General features: G+C 43.8%; 2 protein-coding genes across 4 annotated transcripts; both read right to left on the bottom strand.

Annotated features, from left to right (window-relative positions):
• Nucleotides 1–23: 23 nt before the first annotated feature.
• Nucleotides 24–14,892, bottom strand: pkp3a (plakophilin 3a). 3 transcript variants are annotated; one of them, XM_040161744.2, is made up of 14 exons: nucleotides 14,752–14,892; nucleotides 11,917–12,094; nucleotides 8,425–8,516; nucleotides 7,150–8,000; nucleotides 6,394–6,517; nucleotides 5,618–5,822; nucleotides 4,587–4,755; nucleotides 3,861–3,978; nucleotides 3,606–3,770; nucleotides 3,327–3,509; nucleotides 3,086–3,239; nucleotides 2,493–2,688; nucleotides 2,208–2,295; nucleotides 24–1,039 (listed from the first exon to the last, which is right to left on the bottom strand). In XM_040161744.2, the coding sequence occupies exons 2-14, from the start codon at nucleotides 12,029–12,031 to the stop codon at nucleotides 998–1,000; spliced, it is 2,502 nt and encodes an 833-aa protein (XP_040017678.2). In that variant the 5' UTR covers nucleotides 12,032–12,094; nucleotides 14,752–14,892; the 3' UTR covers nucleotides 24–997. The 3 variants fall into 3 exon arrangements, with proteins under 3 accessions (XP_040017678.2, XP_040017679.2, XP_040017677.2); XM_040161745.2 differs by lacking the exon at nucleotides 11,917–12,094 and having other exon boundaries at nucleotides 14,752–14,879; XM_040161743.2 differs by lacking the exon at nucleotides 14,752–14,892 and having other exon boundaries at nucleotides 11,917–12,539.
• A 1,416-nt stretch (nucleotides 14,893–16,308) lies between these two features.
• LOC120808709 (CD81 antigen) lies at nucleotides 16,309–24,267 on the bottom strand. The gene is made up of 8 exons (XM_040161794.2): nucleotides 24,071–24,267; nucleotides 22,585–22,699; nucleotides 18,400–18,497; nucleotides 18,235–18,309; nucleotides 18,028–18,141; nucleotides 17,824–17,922; nucleotides 17,063–17,146; nucleotides 16,309–16,936 (listed from the first exon to the last, which is right to left on the bottom strand). The coding sequence occupies exons 1-8, from the start codon at nucleotides 24,134–24,136 to the stop codon at nucleotides 16,871–16,873; spliced, it is 717 nt and encodes a 238-aa protein (XP_040017728.1). The 5' UTR covers nucleotides 24,137–24,267; the 3' UTR covers nucleotides 16,309–16,870.
• Nucleotides 24,268–25,212: the final 945 nt, after the last annotated feature.

Genomic DNA, 25,212 nt, shown 5'->3' on the forward strand with positions numbered 1-25,212 from the left:
GAAATCCAAAAAGGACATTTCACTTCCAGTTCGGTAACTTTATTAGCTGAATATCCAGATGATATATCTGCCTGTACACAACACGAAAAGCAGATATAAAACAGTCAGAAGCCAAACAGAAATATGGTTTTATGGACAATAATAAGTATTTAAAGTTTTGGATTAATACAAGTGAGACATAAAAAATCTAAATATTAAACTTAAGTTTCAATGGGGTCTGAATGTGAAGTGGTCGATTTAGAATAAGACAACAAATACTGGATTTGTTTGGATCGTATCCTTTTCACCCCGGAAGAACTCGCCATACTCTGAATTTAGTTTGACACAGCAGTTACAAACGGAAAGTTTAAAAAAGCACTTAACTAGTTCTAATGTCGACTGTGGAGCCAAAATCCATACCATCAAAGATCGACATTTCTATGACTCTTTACATTCAATCAGAACTATGTTGTAATTTGGACTCATTTATAGACGCACAAAATCCAGAAATACAAAGTACACAAATGCAACATATAAAACATTAGATTTCTGCGTGAAGAGCAATATTTACAAAAGTATACTTGTTGGCATCTCTGCTGTGGTTGAGGTGCAAAAGTGAGAAGACAAGGCACAAGTGTCCCCATATCGTCCATCAACAGTTGCTCAACTGGCAGAAACAAATATCAGAATAAATGTTGCTCTGACAGACAAAACATCCCTGATTTCAAACTAAAACATACAGTGTTCAAACAAAGAGAGTAAATGCTAAAGGTGCACACATTTGTATCAAAGTCCATCAATAATCCAGCGCACGATTCCACATTCCTTGAACGATGAGTTTTTAAAACACCCTAGAAGTCCATTTCCGTCGAGTAGAAGCTCCATCACTTGTGTGTCCAAGTTGTCATCACGAAGTAAGGCAGGTAAGAAGCCTACGATCTATCTTTGAACTATTCGAAGTGTCGATTTAGTCCACAGGCGGCTGAAGAAGTGAATCTTGCATGGCGTTACTTTTCTTTTAGACGGACATATCCGCGAAATCCATTCTAGAAAACCCTTTCTGCAACACAAAGAAACAAACGAGGTAGAGGTTAAGACACCATGCCATGGTTTTCAAATTTCACGTTTTTTATTCCCTTTTTGGTAGCAGTTGGTGGTGCAGGTATACAGGAATTAACACAAGCTTTGAGGCCTTTTTCCGCTCTGTTGTGACTTGTTCGGTAGGAGCACCACACCCTTGGGAGGGGCAAGTCGTGATCTGCAGAAGGCAGAAGGCGCACGGCACCGGATCCTCCCCAAGACGTGGACACGCCTTTGTGTGCGTGTGTGTTTTTTTTTAAAAACAGCGGCGTTAGCTGGGTTTCAAACTTGTCACACCAACCGACGAGGGAATGGCGGAGAGAGAGGAATGTAATCTGTCACCAGAACACACACAAACACACCTACAGACACGCACAGACACACACACACAATCACTCTCACTTTTTCACACTGACGCGCAAACACTCAGTTATAAGAATGAGGGTGTGACGAGAAAACGTTTCCACTGAGCTTGGACTTTTGAGCGGCAGTGGACACATAGAGTTTAACTTGTTGTTCTTGCCGTGTCTTTGCTGAATTGAGTGCACTGTTGTTTAAAAAATATGTACCAAGTTATTTATTTGTTACACTGAATTAAATCATTTGGTAGGAAAATAGTTTTAGTCCATCCATCCATCCATCCATTGTCAAACCGCTTATCCTGCACACAGGGTCGCGGGGGGGCTGGAGTCCATCCCAGCCAACTTCGGGCGATAGACAGGGTACACCCTGGATTGGTCGCCAGCCAATCGCAGGGCCACACAGAGACATACAACCATTCACACTCACATTCACACATCTACGGGCAATTTAAAGTCCCCAATTAACCTGATCCCCAGCGCATGTCTTTGGACTGTGGGAGGAAGCCGGAGAACCCGGAGAGAACCCACGCAGACACGGGGAGAACATGCAGACTCCACACAGAAAGGCCACTGGGCGGAATCGAACCCAGGACCTTCTTGCTGTGAGGCGACAGTGCTAACCACCGCGCCACCGTGCCGCCCCTAGTTTTAGTCCCTCAATGAGAAACTGCAGTATAGTCATAGATTGAGATCTTTTTTAATATATAGTTTATGCTTTGTCTTTGATCTACAATTCATTTTGAATTCAATTCTCTTCCATCATGCAGTTTGATTTTTGTAATTTACCGCTTTGTAGTCTTTGTGCAGTTTCTTGTACTGGAACATGTTGCTGAGAACGGTGGCTGCTGCTTTGGCTGCTTTCATCTTCGCAGAGCTGAAAACAGATGCATCAAGCAATGTTAATGCTTGGTACAAATACCCTTATTTCAGGAGATGAGGAGACGTCTATGCTATATTTTATGCAACATTTAACCTCAAATGACATGAAAACATGCAAATGTCTGTATCAACACGACAAGTAAACAATGAACTAGTTTGGCCTGTTGAATGAATTCCTCTCCGACCGCCCACCTGCTGTCATGTGAGTTCTTGATGGCAATTAGTTTTGTGAGTCCATCGAAGAAAGTGATGTCTCGGGCAGCTACAGAACTGCTGGTCACTAAGTTGTTGAGAACACCACAGATGTTGACGGTCACGTCGCTGGAGGGCTCCTTCTGGTGTCCATCCTCAGGCAGCAGGGACACCAGGTTGTTCACCACCTTTGTAGCTGGACGAATCAGTGAGGACCGTTTTATTTTTACAATCAAATAAAACCGGTTAGCAATGGGATCAGTACAGATATTCTGCTTTGGATTTTATTTTTACTTTTCATGCATTAAATTGAATATAGACAGATTGTTACATTTCTAAATCAAAGAGATACCAGACAAATTCAGATAAATGCGTTTCAAAGTCAATTTAAATTCTATAAATTCAGTATGATTTATGTTTTAACATTAATATCCTGATGAGGTGAGATTATTACTGAAATGAGTCTAAACTGTGATAAAACAACACATTTTACTGCCAATGAAATATATTAAACGTTTACACTGTTAACAAGTATCTCGGAGCAGCACATGATTTACATCTAACAAGAATAACAAAAAATAAAAAGAACTGACCCATATCATTCTTATCCTTGGCATGGCGGGACAGATTTCGGAGGAGGCCTGTGAGAGAACGCAGCTCCAGGTCACTGTTGGTACGCAGGTGGACCAGCAGCACTGGCAGAATGCGCTCCTGCTCCAGAGCCACGCGGCTCAGCACGGACGCCCACTGCACGGCAAAGAGGCACGCGTCACATTCATTGGGTCAAACTTATAAAAACACTGTTGCATTTGATTGCAGCAATCTGCCGCCTACCCGCTTGTCTCCGGCCGTGATGTTCTGCAGCGCTCCGGCAGCTGCCTCGCGGGTGGTGGAGTTGTTCTCACACTGGTCCAGCACACGTTTGTACAAACCCACCACCTGTGGGTGCCACAGCCACTCCACGCCCTTTGGCACCCGAGCGACCTCGGTGAAAGTGGAGAGATCCTGGTTCTTGCTCTGCCGGGAAAGGGAAGACACAGGGAGCCTTTGTTGAGCCGGGTGATTGTGTTCCGTACGACAAAAAGCTGAGCGGCGAATCTCGTGCGTGCTCACGTTTTGGGATTTCCGGCTCTGAGGCGTGAAGCAACCAATGGCTTCTCCCTTCCCCGAGGCCTGAGCTCTGGTTGGTCCTTCCAGTCGCATCATCGCAGACGGAGGCATCTCCGTGTAGAGCTGGTAGGAGAGGTTCCTCAAGACACACACGGCATTTTCCACCCCCTAAGAAGAACACACCAGACACAGACAAATAAATACACAAGCCTTGGTGAATTGAGCAGGACGAGTTCAGCGCTCCCGGTCTTGTCTCACCTTGTCTTGGGCCTTGTCTTCCTGCAGGGAGCTATTGATGTAGCCCACCAAAGAGTCCACCAGTCCACGAGTTTCTCTCATCTGTTGACGGGTCTTTTCGCTCACAGAGCTCATATTCCTGAGCACACAGAGATATTTCAGTTAAATCCAGTCAGGAATATTGCACGTTGACTCGGCCCCGCCCTCCAGCACTCTGTCACTCTTCAAAATGATCTTTCTCTATCAATCTATGATGCAAGCACTTCATATGACGTGTCGTGTACTTTAGTACGCAGAGTCAGAGGCGGGTTGGGTAGCGCTAAAGACGTTTCTTTAGGGTGTGTGAGAAGGGGGGCGGGGGGGGATAAGGGCGTGTTGGAGTTGCCTGGGCGTGTATCCGCTCCCTTTATGAGGGACTTGTCACTCTTTTCTTTGAGCTGTTAATAAAAAGCAAAGGGACTGTTGCTCTTATTACTTTAACTGGAGGGTTCAAATAGAGAGTGCAGTACAGTTTGACTTCGAAGAGAGTTTTCTACTTTTTGCACAACAGAGCGTTGCAAAAAAACACAATAGTGATTCAATGCGAGATAAACACCCTCCAGGGTAAACAAGCAAAGCAGAGCAAAAGCAACTGGAGGCTGGAGTGACGCAGGCTTTTGCAAACAGTTAAAAGGGACTGTGCATGCATTTTAACTAATGAACAGTCTACATGCACAAAGAGAAGACGTGGGTATCTGTGAGACGCACCTGAGGCATCCTGTGGTGTTGTAGAAGATGTCCGCCTCAGAGGCAGACTGCTGGATGCCTTCCGAGCCGCCTGACAGAGGGATAAGGATCTTTTCGGTCAGCTCGGGAAGCGTCTCCCTGGCCAGTTTCTCCTTCAGGTTGTCTTTGGATGAAAGGTTCCACAGGATACCTGCACACATGCCAACAAAACTGACATTACTGACATATGCTTCATTTTGCACATACGTGTGGTGATTAATATAGGACATTTTTACGTCAATCACGGAGATTCAAATGATCTCTTTGATATCACTACAGGGGTTTTAGGTCATGTAAAAAGTCAAAAGCATCCAAAAGTATTCTTAGTTTCAGGTAATTTTACACATGAATATATTATGGATATTGGGTTAAATCGGAACTTCTGAAAGAAACTGAAGTGGCAGTGAAGACAAAGCATTAGGGGTACTTTCCGGGAAAGGTAAGACGTCTGTGTCACTGTTTGGGTAACTAGGCAGAAAAAGGTGCACGGCAACACTCCCTTTGTTTTGTATCAAATTTGCTCAAAGAACAGAGTGACCCTCATAAAGGGAGGTGATACACGCCCAAACAACTCCAACACGCCCTTACACCCCCTCTCTTCTCACACACCCTAAAGAAACACCTTTAGCTCCACCCAACCCACCTCTGACTCCTACTCAGGTCGTCCACATTTCTAAACTGTGAAGTTGGTGCATCATAGATTGTTTAAATGTCATTTTATGAGTAAGATCATTTTGAATAGTGAGGGCGGGGAAGAGTCAACCGTCAACCTTTTTAGACATGAACTGGATGTCAAGTGCAGAACAACTACTCCACTGAATGAAATAATACCCTGTTTGTTGGTGAATAATATCGCTCTCAAAGGCTGTTCGCTTTCAAGGACACTGCTGCCCAGATTATGTTGCATCCAAATATAGTGACCAGCTAATTTACATGAATTTCTGTAAATTTTGCTTGTTGTGTCATTTTTTTTTTTTTTTTAAATTTAATTAAGTTGATTGCGATTTTCCTACCAGTGATGTTTTTGTTGAGCTCCTCATCAGAATCTTTGAGTGCCTCGACCAGCTGTAAGATGCCGCCCTCCTCGATCAGGGCCACCTTGTTGTCCATGTTCTCATAGATGAGGTTGCGTGTAGCACCAGTGGCATAACGCTGCACTTCCTGGTTGTCGCAGTTGAACAGATTCACCAGCTCACCAATGCCCTTCAGGTGACGCACCTGGAAACAAAGTGGCAAGAAAAACATTCGCTTAGGATTTGAGCTGTTTTGGTACCTTGAGTGTGTGAGCGATTCCAAAGAATTGATTGAACTATTAAATTAGGTGCTGGGACTATTTAGTTACTTTCGGACGGACCCAGGGAGGCTGTTTTCCCTCTGAATCTGGTCTAAGCTACTCAGCTGTACTTCCCAGTTGCTGCACAAACAGCAGTATCACACTTCTTATCTACCTTCCAGCAAGAAAGCAAATGTGCTTATATACCTGGATGTCAAGCTATTAAACTCATTAAACACTGATTCTAAACACGGTGTTAGAGCTAAAACTACTACTACTACTACTACTACTACTTCCCAAAAGCACCCAGCCTTCTCTGTCACATAGATAAGAGTTGTAAATCCTATACGGTATATAATTATGGGTTAGGGTTATATATTAATATGTCTTCCATGCAACACCCGAACAGAGCACAGTCTAGATATGTTAACGGTGATGATTAAAATTGAACAATTGAGTTTCAGAGGAGAAAAACACAGAGGAAATCTAACCACACGTTTATTCAGTTTGAGCTACCTGGTCTTTGGCCTCCTTGTTGTTGTAACACACGTGTTGAATGTAGGCAGCACCCATGACCTTCAGCTCATTGTCGGGCTCGCTCAGGTATTGAATGGCAGTGGCCATGTCCATGGAGTCCAACCTAGCAAAGGAGCAAATTCAAACAAACATTTCAATTATAGCACCTTGGCATCATGTATGGTATTACAAGATATGTCTTTTAGATGTTATTTGTTTCTTTTTAGCAAACATTCAGCCATTCAGTATGACACATTGATCTGTGATTTGGCACAGGTTGTGGGATGTTTGAAATGTGAGTCCTTGAACTGAGCTGCCACACCCAAAACCAGTCCAGCCACTATGGAGCCACCTCCCAATGCAGAGTTCTTATGACATACAGTCCCTCACTAAGACCTGCTGACATACGAGTGTGTGAAATATCGCTGATCTATTTCATTGTGTATTTTAACCCTAATTAAATGATGTGGACCACATGAATACTTATTCTCAAGTAATGATAATACTCAAAGCAATGATGTTTTTTCTATCAATACATTTTCTATCTCTGTTCCAAGAACCAAGTTTGTTCCTATTGAAGACATAAAGTTAAAAAAAAATATACAGCAGGCGTTGTTCAAACATCTTCAGTAACAAATAACTACACATTCTGTGTGCCAGTGAGTATCTACAGCAGCTGGATGGTGTATGTGGGACTGACTCAGGAGGGCCATGTGAGAGTATATCTACAGCAGATGACTAAATGTAATGTCTCACCCGCCCATGCCTCCCATGTCCATCTGCGTGTCGAAGATGTCCGCGCCCCTGCCCACACTCTTAAGGCTTCTCATTGACACGGCCCGGGACATGGTGCCCTTACGCTGTAAAAGATTCGCCTGGGAAACAGAGGACACTCCCGAGTTCATAAACCCTCCGTCAATTCTGTCTCCCCCTCCACCATAGATGCTCCCTCCTTGGACAATCTGTTGCCCAGACACTGAGCCCATGCTCTGCCGGTTCCGGAGTGTCATCCTGTTGAGAGTGCGTTGGGCTGGGCCTTTGACGGAATGTGGCGGGTTGACCTCCATCTCTCCTCCTGCCATCCCTCCGCCGCGGGACAGGGTGCCGCTAAGAGATCGGCGCATGGCGGGCGCAACGATCATGCTTCCTCCTTGCCTAATCTGGGAGGTGTAGCCGTTTACTGCGCTCTGAGAATACTGGCCACTGTAAATGGCGTCCCGGTCGGATATCATACTGCCGGCATCGCTCATGTCCACCGCCCAGGGGTGGACCTGTGCTGTGTGATGCTGCACGGCGTGGATGGAGAGGGGCTCTGGCTCCATCCGGCTCTGTTGCACGGCGCCTCCTTGGTAGCCTCCTTGGTAACCTCCTTGGTAGCCTCCTTGGTAGCCTCCTTGGTAGCCTCCTTGGTAGCCGCCCATGCGTACGTCTTCTCGGTAAAAACCGCCACCACCCCCACCTCCAACACCCATTCCAGCTCCACCACCCCCACCTCCAACACCCATTCCAGCTCCACCACCCCCACCTCCGACACTGATCCTGTGCAAGATCATGTCCGGGCCGACAGACTGGCTGCTGAAGCCTGGTTTCTGGGATACGCGAGGACCCTGAGAATATGGAAGAGGAGTAACCGTTAAATGTCTAATCAGACTTCAGATGAACTGTGCATGTGTTGATGAAAAGTTCATATTCATTTATATTCGTCCTACGAGCATACATGTGTTTAGAAGATAAGGTCATTATTATTCACTCAAATATCCAATGTGGACAAATTGAAAAAGCTTCGGGTTTCGTCTGTAGCACAAGCCAATGTGTTCCTGTTGAATCACTAAAATGGAGGAATCTGGAGGGTGCACTTGAAACCCTGAGCTGGTCTCATGGCGGCATACTGTGAAATACCACACATCCTGTGTCCTGGGTGACCCACTGTGGCAGTGACAGTGTTTAAATGGCGCGTTACATGACCAGCTGGATAAATCCCAGACCTGTGTGAGCAGACCCGGAAACAGTGACATAATGCTGTGTGCTCACCATTGTCTGGGCTCCCGAGTACACGTAGGTGGATTTGGAGCTGTAGTTTGGGGTAACGGTGTTATATTTCATCATTGAAGAACCACCGTAGTCTGGAAGGAAGGAGGGAGACGAATGAATACCACATACAATATCACACTGAGATACAACCGTAATGAAATAATGAAGCTTAAAACAAAAAGAATTCAACGTCAGAACGTGCACGTCAGCAATGATTACAGCACTTCTAAGAACATGCAGTCTATTTTTTGACTTTATAAGGGATTTAATGACTAAAAGGTTCAGGCAGAGTTGATGTGTTTTTCTATGGCTGGCTTCTAAACATGTGCAGGCACGTGAAAAAGTCAAAGTTAAGTTGAAAAAAGTGCTGTTGCCTTGTGTTGGAATTGTGTATTGTTTGAGACCTTTCAGAGATGACGAATGTAGTTAGTTGTGTTATTTCCATTCCATCCATCATTATGTTCTCCATCGTTTTAAATTTCTCAACGCACTGATTAATGTAATTTTGTAATCACGTAGAAGCAGAACACGATTGGCGATCTTCATAATACCAGAGAAGAACAAGGTGATCATTAAGTTCAACCATAAACATAAATAATACAGCAAGTCAAGCCTGACGTTTGCGTAGTGGTGTTAGTGTACAGAACAACATACGTGGAAACAACTACTATTCTGTCTTGTTTGTCTTGTGTTTCAAAGAAAAACACATTTCTTCACAGTAAAACAACAAGCGGCCGAGTGAATGCAGATTTAATCACAGCACAGCGGGATTAATGAGTCGCGCTTTTTGGCGTGAAAGACAGTTTGACTTCCACTTATCCTGTTCAAGCATGAGGTTCCAGTTGCACACACACAATCTTGTAACAGCAGGACGCAAGCAGCCACGTGTGACGTCTCTGGTTACCCTTCACTCCAGGGGAACCGTCCAAAGACGCTGTCGGCGCCCTCGGAGCGTAAATGTTGACCCGAACCCAAACGAGGACGCGGATTCAGCTGACCGGCGAGTGAAGGATGGGACAGCAGGTCAAGGAGTAAAAAAACCTTCCAGAGAACTATTTCTTTCTCCAGGTGTAATGCAAAATAACGATAAAAAAAGACTACAGCTGTGCGAGGTGCGCTAAGCTAAATGCTAACAGGAGTTTAGTGCCTTGGCACGCTAACATTTGCTGATAACAAATAACACAAAGTGGAGCAGAGGCTGATGGCCGTATAATAACACCTAATTTTAGGTATTTAGTGTAAGAAAATCCTAGAAAAGATATCGGCCTGACGATGATTCACGATGAAACATTGTTAGAAGACTTTTACAAATCATCTTCAGGTAGACATACATGTCTAAAAACGACAAAATGTCCCCTTCATAGTGGCGGGAGAGGAACGTCGGTTGGTTTTACCCTTTTTGGGGATCATGAACATGTGCACAACATCACATTGCAATACAATGTGTTGGACTAACTTCATCTAATTTGTACAGGCGCACCACCAGCACGGCTAAGAGGAACACCAGTCAGCAGGGTCGGAAACGTGTTCTGGCAGGAGGCTTGAGCCGCGTTCCCGTCTGCGCAGATAATGATTCACAACTGACGAATCCCTTTGTCTCAACGCAGCGCGTACACTTACAAAAACCTCCAACGACCTCGTCTGCCAGGGCAAACAACTGAATACTCAACACGAAACACTGCGCTTACATGTTTATGTTGTAGGTCTTACATTTTCCCATGTGAGCCGAGGGGGCGGGGCTCGATCTACCTTTGATGCAGCAGACACACACACACACACACACACACACACCAAACCAGTTGGTGGAGATGAGAATGAGACAATGTCGGCAACGCCCAGCACACCTTTGCACCACACAGAAAACAAACCTGTAAAAAAGAGTTTTGTTTTTTTAATTATCTGGTTTCTTCCTGAAAAATCAATTCTGCTCACACTTTCTGCCAAGACTTTCCGACCTGTGAACACCAATTAGTCGGCGAATGGACAGTTGTTGAGACTTTCGAATATAGAAAGAGAGGACGCCTGCCTTTCGCAATCGCCTGGTTGCTTTCCCTGTGTGCGCATGCACTCATAATGAGGTCTTATGAAGCCAACAAAACACCCACAAGGATTTCTTATCAGCCACTTTTAAAAGACGATAAATATGATGTGGCAGCATTTTAAAAGTGTATGATTTATTCCCGGGGCAAACGACAGGCCGAGATAAAACTGTGCAGAACCCAGATCCGCCTAGATTCTCAATACAGCCCTGCCATGATTTGGTGAAGTGTTTGAGGAATATAATGGAGGTTAAAAAACCTGACAGTGAGTAACTTGGCAAACGTTTATGTCCCTCTGCATTCCTAAATATCAAAACGCCAGTAACAGCGTTTGTCTCCCTCGTCGAGACAGTTTGCCCGCTGGTGATACGTTCAAACCAGACAAGTGAGAACAAGCTTCTTTCTCACAACAACGCGCATCTGAAATCGAACTGCTCTCCGTAGTCATGTAAGTGAAGCCAAGGAAATGTCTTTTTGCATGAAGGATTCCGGATTCCAAAACCTGCAGAACTGCATCGCATGTGTGGCAAGAGTCGAGTAAAAAAATGCACACCTTGCTGCTGCTTACATAACAATCCTATGTGGGCTGACTTGGTGTGAACTCACAACAAAACAGCATCATCTCTCGGAAACCTCTTCAACCCTCACCTCCTGAAACCCAATCCCACAGAGGGAGGCATTGACCTTGGTTCCCTATCACGGAAATTCATGAAAGCAGCACTTTGTTCGAGCCGGTTACACATTAACCCTTTTGAGATCAGGCCAGTGGATTCAGGTTCATCTCTTACGGACCTGCAGAGCAGCTGAATGGATAAATGCAGAGACCAGGTGACGAGGCCCACAGGAATGCAACAGACATACATACAAAACCAGCGGACCAGCTCACACTACAGACATATTGATGCATGCACACTCGATTAAAGTAAAAACTACTGAAATACAAAACGTTTGTTATCTAGAGCTGAAACAATCAGAGGAATAATCCATGTGTCAGGGAACCGAAAACTTAACATCCATTCTTTAGAAATTTTCTTTGTCTTCAATTTAAATGAACTGCAAGCTGCTCTGGAATTAGCACCAATTGATTTATAGATGAGTAAAAAAAAAATTCAGTGGACTGATACTTCTCCACGTTATAAACGGTTTATAAAATGGAATTAGACCGTTTTGCTATTTGGACTATCCATTATCTGATAATGTAATCTAATGTAATCTGTTCCCAAATCAAAAACCCCACCCAACAACATTTGGCCTAAAGTGCGCACTTTAGGCCGATTAAAGTGCGCACTCAGACACCTGCACCTGAACTCGCGTGGCTCGGAGTCCAACTCGTTCGTCGGCTCGTGCGTACTGATGCTTTCACGAAGCAGAACACACAGCGCACACAGGTCCTCGTGAAAGTCTTTTTCTTTTTTTTTTTCTTTTTTTTCTTTAAATACGTCTTGATGTTTACCTGACTTGGCGTAATGTGAGGCCGATCCATTCTGACGCGGAAGTGTGGACTTCTCCGCCATTCTCATCTGGACCTGCTGCTGTACGCGCCGCGCTCTGGACATCTCGTCCGACATTGTGCGCCCGTTCCCTAGAAGGAGCTCGGACGGGAGTCCATAAGTAGTCACCGAGGTGTTGGGCTGTAAAGCGGACAAAAAAGTGGTGTCTGAGTCCGCGATACTCATGGCGAAAGTTAAGCGGGGAGGGGGACGCGAGAAACCCGGGCAGAAACCGTGTCGCGAGCAGGTGATCGCGCGGGCGAAAGTGTCCAAGAGGCGCTCGGAGACAGCGGGACATCCGCGGGAGGAGGAGCCTGAGAGTCCGAAGCGGAGCGCTGCGCTCACCTGACTCTCAGGTGCGCTTTCCCTTCTTCTCTGCGTTGCTGCCTCCCGCTGGCCTCTCTGAGTGGCTTTTTTTAAAAAACTGATTAAATGAGTCGACATTGCTTTCTAAAGGCAGAAAAGAAATGAAACCGCTACAAAAATAACATTTAGCTTTACATCTGCACTACTTTTTCTCACTCGGTATCAATATGAATAAGTTACATCCGGTCTTTCTCCTTGCATTACCTATAGCAGCGATTCCCAAGGTGTGGGCCGCGGCCCCCTGGTGGGCCGCGAATGTAATGCAGGTGGGCCGCGAGAGGTCATATACAATAAATAAATTAAAAAAATTTAATTTTGAAAAGTTTGAAATTAGTATAAAAATATGTATGATGCGGCACGTTAGTTATGTGAAACATTATTTGATGAAGCACAAACAATTTAAACGAACAGATTGGTTAATCGGTTGATCCATACTGGTCGTACACGACGCTCGAGGCGCTCTGCCAAACATGCCAAAGCTCGTCTACGACGGCGAGATGCTGAGCGGCGCTCAAGCGCGTGAGATATGGAGCTGCTTTCAGGGCGCGTCGGAGAAACAAAGCTGTCGTTCTCGCCGAGCACTTCATGAGATTAAAGAGCGAGAGACGGCGCCCTTTTCTCTACAGTAGCTGAACCATCTTAACAGGGAAAATAAGTTATTCTAAAAGCAGCCGAAGATTTAAGGCGTGGATGGCGAGGGGGGGCGGCGAGAGCGGACGTACCTCGCAGCAATCGGACCCTGGAAGTACCGTCTCGACGGACTTTTGCTCGCTCGAGACGGACTTTGACTTTGCCGCATCAACCCGATTTTGACAGTGATTTGCGCTGATAGACTGCAGTATCTTATGCGTCTTATTGTGCGGAAAACACGGCACATGAGCTCCGAAGAAAATGATATACAAAACATACATTGTCGGTTAATACATTTTGAATCGGTTAAATTCTTAAGGTCATTTAATAACCCCTATTTTATGTTTTGATCAGAGTTGTGATTAAAGGTTTTGGTGGGCCGCAAAAGATTTTCAGATTTCAAAGTGGGCCGCGCCGTTCTTGGGTTTGGGAACCGCTGACCTATAGATTTACCAGATTCTCTGCGAGCATTGGTGTAGAAATAGTTCAAATAAACTTTAACGAATTAACACAAATGAATAGACAATAAGAACCGTCATGTTATAAAGAGTTAAATGACAAGGTGGATAAACTCAATGACCTTTGTAGAGTGGCTGTAAGGTGTATGACACGGCTAATGGTCCCACAGGCCTCCCAGTGTTACAGCCCTGCTGTTTACACTGGGCGAATCAACATACAGTAATAAAGTACTGAATTCCAATTATGAGGTATTTAAGTTTTATGTTACTATTACATATAGACTTCTACTTCATCTATTTAGCCACATTAGTTGTGCTAATTTCTTTGCAGAGTCAGACAAAAAATGCAAATCAACAAATACACAGTTTGAGCCGATTCCTCCAGCTGGAAAGTGAAAGTGATTGATGCATCATTAATTGTAATCGGGCATCCATCTCATTTTTGTAGCTGCTTGTGATGTGTTTTCTCATGAGATGAGCCATTCTGCTAAACAGAGTATTTTACTTTAAATCTTTGCTACTTTAAGTATATTGTTATGCTCCAACTTACTTTAAATAGCCATTTAAGTCATTGTAATCCGTGGTGCTGCTACTTTTACTTAATTTCCTCTTCCACTGGCTGTTGCTGGCAGTTTTCTATAGTTTATTTAAGAAGGCCACTGCTGTTTTTTTAATCAGTAATAATTAGTTAAATACAAGTAGATCACATAAACATTATTCCTCCGGATGCAGCCGTAAAGGCCTTTGAGCTTTATATCGTTTTTTTACAGACCTAATCTGATGCTCTATCTTGACGTTATGTATGAATGGATGATTAATACGAGGTGTGGTACGGTCTCACTCAACTATTAAGGTGTAGCCACACCTTAGTTTGATCTGTTTGGTTTTATCTGAGCTTAGCAACTGTGAGTCACCGCAGCACTGTGAAAGCGATGTAGCCCCTGATTCATAATAAACAGTGAGAAGCGAACAGGATACAGTTGCATGTCTGAATCCACCTGTCGGCTGAAATGTCAGAAAAATTCCCTGTTGGAGCAGAATAAAGTAATTTATATTTCAGGTATAGAGAAAACATCTCTTCTTATCTTAATCCTCTGCCCGCCTTCCTTTGTTTGGGTGCATCTGAGTAGAAGATTAACTGCATTCATTTTTAAGGTTTTTCAATCATTTCATAGCAAAAAATTTAATTTCACCCAATTTAATTTTCAGCCAGTCTGAGATAAAATGTTCTCATTGAAATTCATTTTACCTGATTATTTGAAATGATTGATTATTCAAATAAAGTCGTAAAAAAAGATCCATCTGGTGTAAATCTGAAAAGTGAAAGCACATATTTTGACTCACCTTTATCCTCGACGCTGTGCTGATCGTAGAGGTTCTTCTCTGATGAAGCGCACCAAGTGATGTGATCTGGTGGGATCTTGGAAAGTATTAAATGGTACAGTTACAGTCACCGCCCTCAAATCAAAGTACCTTTTCCTTTGCAGAGCTTAGCTTAGACGAGACAAAGCGATGAGTCAAGGGAGAGGTTGACACCCCAGGGTGTGTACGGACGAGCGGGGGGGTCCGACTGTGACGCAAACGATAGTCAGTTCTATTTCACTTGAGATGCTGCTTTTCAACAATAAAGCTACATCTTTTCTAGCTAAATTGTTCTGAGGAAATGGCTTATGTGTTATAAACGTGCACAATGCATTATTTAATGGCCACATCATGTGTTTTTATATATGTGGCAACATTTCGTTGACGACTCGCTCGGTTAAAGCAGATCTGAACAAGGTAGCTGTTTCACTGGAGTCCCACCCCAGGTCTGAGGAACAGAAAGATAAATATCAGCATACAGGTTAACTCAGATCAGTGTGTGTGTGTGTGTGTAAAAGTCACTGTGAGTGTGTGTATGTGCGTCAGAGAAAGTGATTGCACCACAGAGCGAGAATGACGCCCTTCGTCTGCTCATCGTGTCTCGGGTGCCAGGAGCCGGCCGCCTCCCTGCGTGGTCGTCTGGGAAGATACACAGTGCGTAGAATATGAAACAATACAAATATTACTTTAAAATAACTATATTTCTGTCCTCCAGTGTCCATGCGCCCCCATGTGGAGCCTCTCATGGTTGTGTGGCCCCGGCTCTCCTCTGAGGGTTTTTGTTAGACTGTGTTGGTTTGGGATTTTGTGATGCAGTTGACTTGCAAAGCATTTTACACAGCAGCAAATAGTAGACTACTACAAAAAGAATAAAGAATATTATTGAGCCATATGAAACCAGAGGGTGTCTCCTTTCGTGTAATAAGCCACGTCACGTGCGAATCATTTGGTGTGATTCCACTAATCTTGACGTAAGAGCTGTGTTCTCAGATGGGAAAGTGAACCTGTTGGCCGGACAAACCCTGAGATTTATGGGCGCGTCCGCCGCCTCACCGGCAGAAATACAAGTGAAACAAGTTTTTAAATGGATTCGTGTTGCTGATTGAGCAAGAAACCGCACAAAATACCCATGGCTTTTTTGAGTGAAGGTTGAAAAGGGTCATGGGGACGGCAGATTGACGCACAGATAGCGCAGTTTATGTGTCAGGTAGAAAGCGTGTACAGCATGTGTCCAACAACGAGCTCAGTCCTGCATTTAAAACAATCTCACAGTATGTGTACTGCAGTGGTTCCCAAACAAGAGCCCATTCAAAGGCTCTCAATAACAACTAATATTATAAAACACCATAAACTCCTTAAGATACACACAATTCTACTCTCGATTAATTTGTTAAATAATACTTTCTGATGACAATTTATAGACATTGAATGAGAAATATCTTTATCTTATGAGTCACACCTGATATCCGAAAACAGCAATGTAATGTGTTTGCTCCAAAAACCACAAGGTGACTTTGTCAGCATTAATAAAACAACTGGTTGAGTAAGAAGACACGACTGTTTATTTATTTAAAGAAGGAGTCTCACAAGTTAATAAAGGAAATAAAGCATGGAGATGGTCCATTAGGCACAAAGAAGAGACACACAGTCGACTTACAAACACACGCTGACTGACTCGTCCTCCTGGTAATCATTATAGTAACAACATCGCTCATTAGGATTAACCCTAACGCTGCAGGAAGATGCATCACAGACAATCAATCAGGGAATAACATGCGCTCTCCTAAGTGTTATTAACATACGACAAGTATATATACAATTTATACATCCATTAAAAAAAAAAAATTATGACCTCAGATAAATATTTCACAACATATCAAATGTATAAAAGGCTCATGTGAATAGTTGTGTGATAAATAAAGAACGTCTAAATCATTATGTAAGGAGAACGAGTCCTTACGGATTAGCAATATCAGGAACAAGACGCAGATTAAAAAGGAAAAGATATCCGTCTTGTTTTGGTAAAATCATAAGGAAGAGAAGCCGATGAAAAGAAACAAATAATGAAAAATCCCTTAAAGTCTGACGTAGTTTGTTGGTCCTAGTACACTCCAGGGTTGTTACGGATGCCACAGCAGAGCACCATGGTGAAGATCATCTCGAAGATCTGAATGGGCAGAAGGACGGAGCGGCTCAACACATCGCACAGATCTGAGTGGCTTTGCTTTCAGGGAGATGTTTGGCCAAGTCTACACTACAGCCGTGTGAAACGTTCATCTGCGTCCTCACTCACCATGATGACAGCGACCACCAGAGCGGCCAGACCGATCAGGTACAGCTTCTCCGAGAACAGCTCGATCAGTTTGCTGTGACAGCTCTGGGAGGAGGCAGAAATGCAGATGTTGACCTCTGTGCTCAAACTGCATGAACACTGTACTTGGTTTACACGCCATCAGCTAGTAGCAACATAAATACTAGTGAGCAGTCGAGAAGAGGGAAAGTCTTATATCACCGATACAATACTGGGCTACTTCTCTGTAGGCAGCAATAACCTCAAATCACCTGCAGGTCAGCAAACAGCTTTCACGTGCTTGAGGGAAATCTTACTGATTAAAACATTTCCAGAAGAATAAGATATTTATTTCACCTCTTAAAGACTTATTTTGTGCTAGTTAAGTATAGTTTTGTCCGAGTCTCTTTGCCTGAATGCTTGGTCCCTCCAACGTTACATTTCAGTCATTATACAAAAGCAAAGAAAACCATTCAGGGTTTTTAGTTTGAGCCGATAACCCAAATGTTCAGAAGAATATCATATTTATCATACATCATATAAATATATATATATATGCCTGCCTTTTTGATACCCAGTCAAAACCTTCATATTTGGCTGTGTTTGCTCAGTATTTGGTTCAACGTTCAGCAATCATTAACTCTGCAGAGCAATGGAAGATTTGAAGACAAAATTTCATTCTTCTGAAAAATACTAATAAAATAAAGAACATCTTTCTACCAGGTATGTGGTCATTGTGAGTTTTAGCAAGAATGTGTGTGTACCTGAGACTTAAGGAAATCTTCCGGGGACTTCCTGGGACACAAGGTGCTGGCGACTTGTTTGAAGAGAGCGTTGTCGTCTCCTTTGCCGCAGCAGTCGAGCTGAAGGGCCCCAAAAAGAAAACAAGAGGTTACTTCTTCTAACAAAATCCATTTAAACGCCTTTTTTTCATCACTCACACACGTGACGTTTGCGTTGTGACGTACCGTTGTGTGGAACACATCCAGCACCTTGATGGCAGAGTCTTTGCTGGGGGACCCCGAGATGTCCACGGCCTTGATGTAGGCCGCGTCGTAGAAGTTGGTCAGTTCTTTGGAAATCTGTGTTTCAGAGAAAAGGGGGGGGGCAGGTTCACTGGAGGGGAACAAGGTGGAGATCAATGCAAACGTCACGTATATGTTAGTGCTGCTTACGGTGTCCTTGTTCATGAAACCCCACATCGCTGCAGCCACTTCACAAGCGAAGAGGATCACCAGGAAGAAGAAGAACTGAGGAAAGAAAACAAGGGGTTCGTGTTCCCAGATATAAATGATCCTAAATGAATCCCCCCCCCCCCCCCCCCCCCGGAAGATACTCACTGTTCCCAACAGGCACTGAGATTCTTGAATGGCACCGTAACAACCGAGGAAGCCGACGAGCATCATCACGGCGCCGACTGCTATCAGGATGTACACACCTGGAGACACGAGGAGACAGTGTCCTTCAACCGTTGGCTTCAACCGTACACCAGAACAGCGGTTCATCATCGGCACCACTAGAGGGCGGCAGTGTCCCAGCAGGGTTCTGATTAATTGATTGGTTGTTGTAAAGAAGTGCTTTGTATCTTACTCTCGCCTTCCCTGTAGGATGACGCCACCTTATTGACATCCTGGAGATAAACAGCCCCCCCCCCCCCCTGCCCCTCCCCTCATATCCTGAGAGATCTGAGTTGTCAGGCCAGGAAGTAGCTTCCAGCTCCGCACAACCCCCAACAAAACCACCTCCGCACTGACCCCTGACCCCTGACCCCAGAGCATTATCCTTCCCCAGGAAACAGGGAGGAACTTGAACACAAACCACATACAAAAACAAATATTCATGTAGTTAAACTGCTATAAAGAGTCATAAAAAGAAATCTAGTTATAGCTTAAACAATATATCAAACTTCGAAATATATATGTCTGTATTATTATTAATAATATATTAATATAATATATATAATATATATAATAATATAATTAATATTAATATGTCAGTGCAGTATTATTATTATTTTTGGGGATTACGCATTGTGAATACACAGTTTTCCCAACATTAAACAGCCTGTTGGACGCTTCTGTTTGGTGTGCAACAGGTGGGGAATAGCAGTAAAACTCAGATTATGGCCTTTATTTAAAAGGAAAATGTTCAGCACACAAAGACAACTAAAAAATCTCTTGTTCTGTCTATTTGGTGACTTTAATTAAAGGTTCGTGATAGGCATTCCGGCTTTCTTCTTCTGACCACTTTCTCCACTATTTGGATTGAGACCATGTGATACCATTGAAACAGCTACTAAATGGACCTCGGGTGAGTTTTTTTGGTCAGCTGCTGTTTGCCTGGTAAAGGCCAAGAAAAATCCATTTTAAGTGATTAATGTGTATCCTGTGTTAGCAGGTCGATATATGATTTCCTTGAAACGGGTACTTTATTGTTCAGTGATTCCAGGGTTGACTGGTTGGTCCAATTGATTAAACCAATAACCTGCGTGAATTAATCGCCAGAAAGAGATTTACACATTTAGAAAAGTTGTAGTTTGCATCCATGCAGCCCGAAGCAAGTGGTTGACAATAACAAAAAAAAAAATGTACTCAATCTTCAAGCACTTTTCTTTTACTTCAGTATTTCAGTTTGATTCAACTTCACACTTGACTAGTTATCCTTCAGATGCTTCCGGAGCATTTTCTATTCTTACTCACACACAAAATAAAAAAAAAAACAGACTGATGGTGCAGACGGAAAACAACAGACAGTTCAAACACCTCACATGGTACCGTGCATGTCAACCATAGTCGTCCCCCGTATACTCACATCTACACTCTCTCTTACTCCGGCTGTGTCGACTCACTGCCCTCCTCCTTCATCCACCCCTCTCTGCTCTTTCAGCTTTTTGTTTAGTGAGAAAGGAGCACCAAGGCCAGTAACCCGGCAATGCAGCAAAGCAGCCATTATTCCCACTGCCTTCCATTGCTATGACAACACCCTTTGAGGTTTGCAGGCTATTGAGACTTTAAGGGAGACAGGCAATTTCATACCACCGGGGAAGTTCATTTATTTCTTGCATCCCAGTGTAATCTCCAGAGGGGGGTTAGGAGGGGGGGGGGGGGGGGGGGGTGAAGACCAGCGAAAAGCCCCACTTGGACTTATTTTCATCTGGTATGGACAAAAAAAAAAGAGCTGTGAAGTCGTGTTCAATGAGAGGAAGCCAGTGAGTACATGGATAAATGATGAGAAGAGGATTAATCATTAAAAAGGCTGTTAATCTCGTTAGAAATTGGAACGAAAGAGAAGACAGGGACTGTGTCTTTACAAGCTGCCCCCCTGCAGTGAATGATTCATGTCAAAGTTAAACAAGATATTTGAGAAGAAGAAAAATATAAAAAATTCACAAGTTCATTCACTTCACTAACATAGAGTAGAAGATCGATACCGTATTCAAGAGAGGTGGTATTGATTTTCTTTTTGTTTAACTCTCATCAAAAAAGGGAAAAATAAGAGTACCCTAAATGTTCAATTGTTCCTTTGAATGTCAGTTGGGATAAGATTTAGTTGGAATCAATTTTAGGTTGTTTTCTGAACTAATGAACAGAAATGATTTTTTAAAAACTACTTTTACTGCTTTTGTCTATTTGCGTCTTTAGATTTCTCCATAATCCACCAAAAAGTTAGCATTCCATAATGCCTCGTTGCATATACGAAAAGAAAATCAAGCTTTTTTTCACAGCCAGCTTCTTACAAAATGCACATGAAGGCGATTTTCTGTAAATTGTTGCCAGAAATCTCCACTTCATCAACGCGTATACTGACAAAACGTCACACAGTGAAAGCTGTGCCTAAATGTAAGTAGTGGAGAAGTTTCCTATTGACCAGGAAGTAGAAACCATTTGAACTGTCAGTCGACATGCAGAAAAAGAACGCAGTTACAGTTGAAGTGAGAGAGAATCAGAGCTACGGTGCCTCGTCTTTGGTTTCAACTCTGACAAACACCTCTATTACTGCGACACGTAGCAGACAGACCTGCAACAAGTACGACTTTAAAACCCAAAAGGTCTTTGTTTATTACCACTTCAGTATAAGAGAAATGTTAGTAACGTCCTGTTTGGACGAATCCACCAAAGTATCAACAGCTGTGAGAATTGAGCGGAATGGTTTGTCTTTGTGTACATTGCATCTGGTATGAAATCCTTCCTTCACTCTGCACAATGCAAAAAGGTTTTTCGGGCCGAGGCTCTGCATTAAACATGCTGGGATAAACAACTGGAGCATCTGTGTCCCAGAGTATGCGGGATGGGGAACTCACCACACCAGACTTCGTACAACTGCCACCAATTATGATTTCAGGCACTGGTTAGGAGGCGGGAGAACGTGTATTTTCAGCCCTAAATAAATACCACTTTGGGGTGCCAGCATGCTAAAAACATCCACTCCTCAACTCTAATTTGAAGGGTAATGTGCAGATGTACGAGGTTTTTTGAATTATGCAAGGGCGTAACGTAAAAGGGAGGGTAACCTAAAAAGAAAAACAGTCCCTTGATCTCGCTTGGGTGGGCCTCGCTTGCCGCCCTGCTGTTAAAATCACGAGTGTGCCTTTGCCTCTATAAAAAGCATGGGTTTGCATACGGCCTGTATACTTACTGCGGGGGTAAGTATGGGACGGCAGTCGGAGCCCCAATGTGAATTAATGGGCTCACACGGGTTCAGCACCACAACAAGCGAAGAAGACGGACCTTTGAAATGTTTAAATCACACGCTGAGAGCAGTGAAATAGAGGCGATTTAAGCCCGTGGTCCCGAGGCGCATGTTCCTGATTCTGTGGAAAACTTTTCTAAAGACAAGCACCACGCTGGACTGAATGAATACAAAACTCCTGAGTATCACGGAAGTATAACAGAAGGCACATGGTGGCGTTATTCCTGCACCACAGACCATTTTCTCAGAGCCTATTTATGTCTCAACATCTGTCTTGAACGATCTTTGAGGAAGAAACATGCCAGAGAAGCGTCACTCCTGCACGGGGTTATAAGTGTCAAGAGTGACAGCTGAGTAAAAACAATGGGGCGAAAACGCCGCCCGTCACCCTCCGGATCTACGCAGTTCCTGTATCCTGGTCTCTGCTTGGAGGTCACATCGTTCCTACTATTCTAGAGCCACTGTACCAACTGAGTATCAAAGAAAGGGTATTTTTTGTCAATTAGTTACGTTTCATCACTCTGTTAACAGTGGGCTTCCTGCGAAGGGGCGATCGAGGAACGAGGGCAAGGGGTACGAGAGGAAGCGTATCTCGGGCCTTGGGGAGGACGCTTGGCTATGAGGAAGTGGGATGGACGCAATTATGACCGAGCAACTTACGGGTGGCGAAAAGAATAAAAACCTATTTTGCGAATACTCAAATCTCTGCTGGGTGCATTCTTCGTTTGTTCAGTTGTAGTAGTTGATTGTACTGTATTGGGAGACGTTATTGTGTCCACTTTCAAACAACGCGTGACGTGATGTTGAAGCTCTTTTTGTGGATGGAGTATACTCACTGACGTAGAAGGTGCCGGGTGCCTGCTGGCCCTCGAACTGGAGAATGAGGAGGTTGCTGGTTTGACTGTCATGGCGGAGCCACAGGGCCACTCCTAAGATCACGCCTCCGGCCAGCTGTCCCCCGAGACAAAATGGTTCTCATCATTATTCTTGACGTTGGTAAAAGTATCACATATTTTTCAAATGTCCGGCATTCAAAGAGACATGTTACCATGAATATTCTAACATCCTGGCATTAAGGACTGTGATTTTCTTTAAAGGCCCATCTACACGTGTTCATGCCGGACTCCTGAGATCAAATCAGTGTCCAACCTTTGGGCTTATGTTACTCGACGAGTTCAGAAGACTGATGGAAGGACATCCGGCCACTTCAGCAACCACGTCCTCGCTACATTGTTTAAAAGTCAACTCCAGAACTTTGTTATTCAACGGTACCCCCTACATCCTGAAAAAATCTTGTATCAATGCAGCGTAACTATATGAACGGATCCGTGCACTGTTCCCATGGTGACGCTTTTTTTTCTTTACGCCGCTGTTTATTCCAACATGTCTTCACATTTAGTGCCATGAGTGCTCGCTATTGTTCTTCAAGAAACAACGAGGAAGACAGGGCTCCGTTTTTTACAATGACAAAATCAACAGAGGAAACACTCCATCAGGTACGACATGTTCAGGATGTGGTGGCTTGTCTAAAAAAAGATGACTGTTGCAGAGACAAACTCGAATGGAAATGCCCAAACAAGTACGGATCAATTCTGTGCAAGGCCACGGGCAAAGTGGACAGCACATCTGCAGGAAGTCTGACGCCTGTAACCAGGATCAAATGACATGCAGCCCCGTGGCACTTATTACGGAGAAAAAAACAAGAAGGGTGAATGTACAATGGTCAATAAACGAGGTGTTTCCTGAGTTCCTCGCAAGTTCAAACGCGGCAAATGCAACAGTCTGGTGACCAAGTGGGAACAAAGGAAATGTCAAAGGGAAAACAGCTCCCCCATCCCCCAGAACCCTCCTTACCCCTGTTCAACCCCCCCTCTTTATGTGTGTTTAATATGGGGAGAACTAGACTCCCTGAAATAACAAGAAACTGTCCAATGATGAGAGACATTTGGCTCACTTGTCCATCAGCAGCCACCTTGGAAATCCAACCTTTGAAAAAATATGAACAGCAGTTGCATCAATGAAATAATGAATTTATAACCGGGGTAGGAAAAAAAAGGATTCTTCCTGTGAGGGGACTGACACCCCCCCCCCCATCCCCACCGCAAAGAGCAGCAGCATAATGAAAAGTCCTCAGCAGGGCGGGAAACTGTGCAGGGGTGATAACGTGTCAACTATAACAGGCTTAGAGCTATGCACAGTGTGAGTGTGGCCTAAAGGTCCTGACCCTAAATCAATCAACAAGAAGTTTAAGCAGAAGTTACTCAAACACCGAAGGCGCAAAAATATCAAAAAACACTTTCGAGTAAAAAATGTTCAACTCACCCAGAAAATAAAATTAAAGAAAAATAACATGTATTTGATGCATTTCGTGCAGCCCGTCAGAACCATGATGCCAGTTTGATCAGCTTGTCCAACAACCAGTGAGCCTTCTGTCCCGGATCACACAGCCACAGTTTATTGCAGCCGGTTGGAGTGTGAGCGCCTCTGCGCTGCAAACTCCTCCTTTATAATCAAGAGTGAAAACTGAGACGGAGAACTGCCCACAAGGCAAAGCGGACAGGAGGACAAGAAGGCCGAGGGAACAACGAGCTCCTCGTCCGCAGAGACGGTTTAAACATAATGGTTAGAAAAAGTGTAGGACAGAAATACCTTATTGTCCTGAGGACAAGAAGTACAAAGGAGGAACACAGATGAAATCCCCAATAGTTTAATTTCATTTTTATTTTTCACTCGTCACTTTGTCACTTGTTCGCTAGTATATTTTTTAACTTTTAAAATATTTTTAATGTTTAACTTTATTCTCTTGTTTTATACTAACCCATAGCCTTATTCTACTAACCCATTGCATTATCATTTCATTTTATTTTATTACTTGTGCACTGCTGTCTTGTTGTCTATTGTTACACTGTCTGTCACGCACCAACCGCCAAGACAAATTCCTTGTATGTTTGACATATTTTGGCAAGAAATGTTTCCCGTTTCCTAATTCCTGATCCTGATGCAACCACGTTTAAAGTAAATGTCTGCATCAAAGACATGGGGAGGCGTGCTCGTGCGTTTGTGCGTATTTGTGTGTGTAGGTTGTGCGTAGAATAAAAACAAGCTCTAAAAAGGCAACAGACAGAAATCCGCTCTAGAAAACCAACAGTTTGGTGCCTATTATGTATCTGTTGACAAGCGGCAGTGAGCTAGGACGCCCCCTGCTGGCACAATAACCACAGGTGGGTGGGAGGGGATCATTATCGCAAGGATCAAGTGCAGCACATAAGAGTTCAGCAAAAAACAACTATGAGAATCTCTCAACTCTTTGTTTCTCAAACGTTCCCGCAGTCCGCGCAGATCCTCTAACGGACTCTGATATCGATCATCGCTGAGCTACAAGAAGGCAAATGATCAGACTCTTTGATGAGGGAGGCTCCATGCGGGAGGGGTGTGTGTGTGTGTGTGGGGGGGGGGGGGGGTCA

This window comes from Gasterosteus aculeatus, chromosome X, assembly GCF_964276395.1.
Source record: "Gasterosteus aculeatus chromosome X, fGasAcu3.hap1.1, whole genome shotgun sequence".
Classification (NCBI taxonomy): domain Eukaryota; kingdom Metazoa; phylum Chordata; class Actinopteri; order Perciformes; family Gasterosteidae; genus Gasterosteus; species Gasterosteus aculeatus.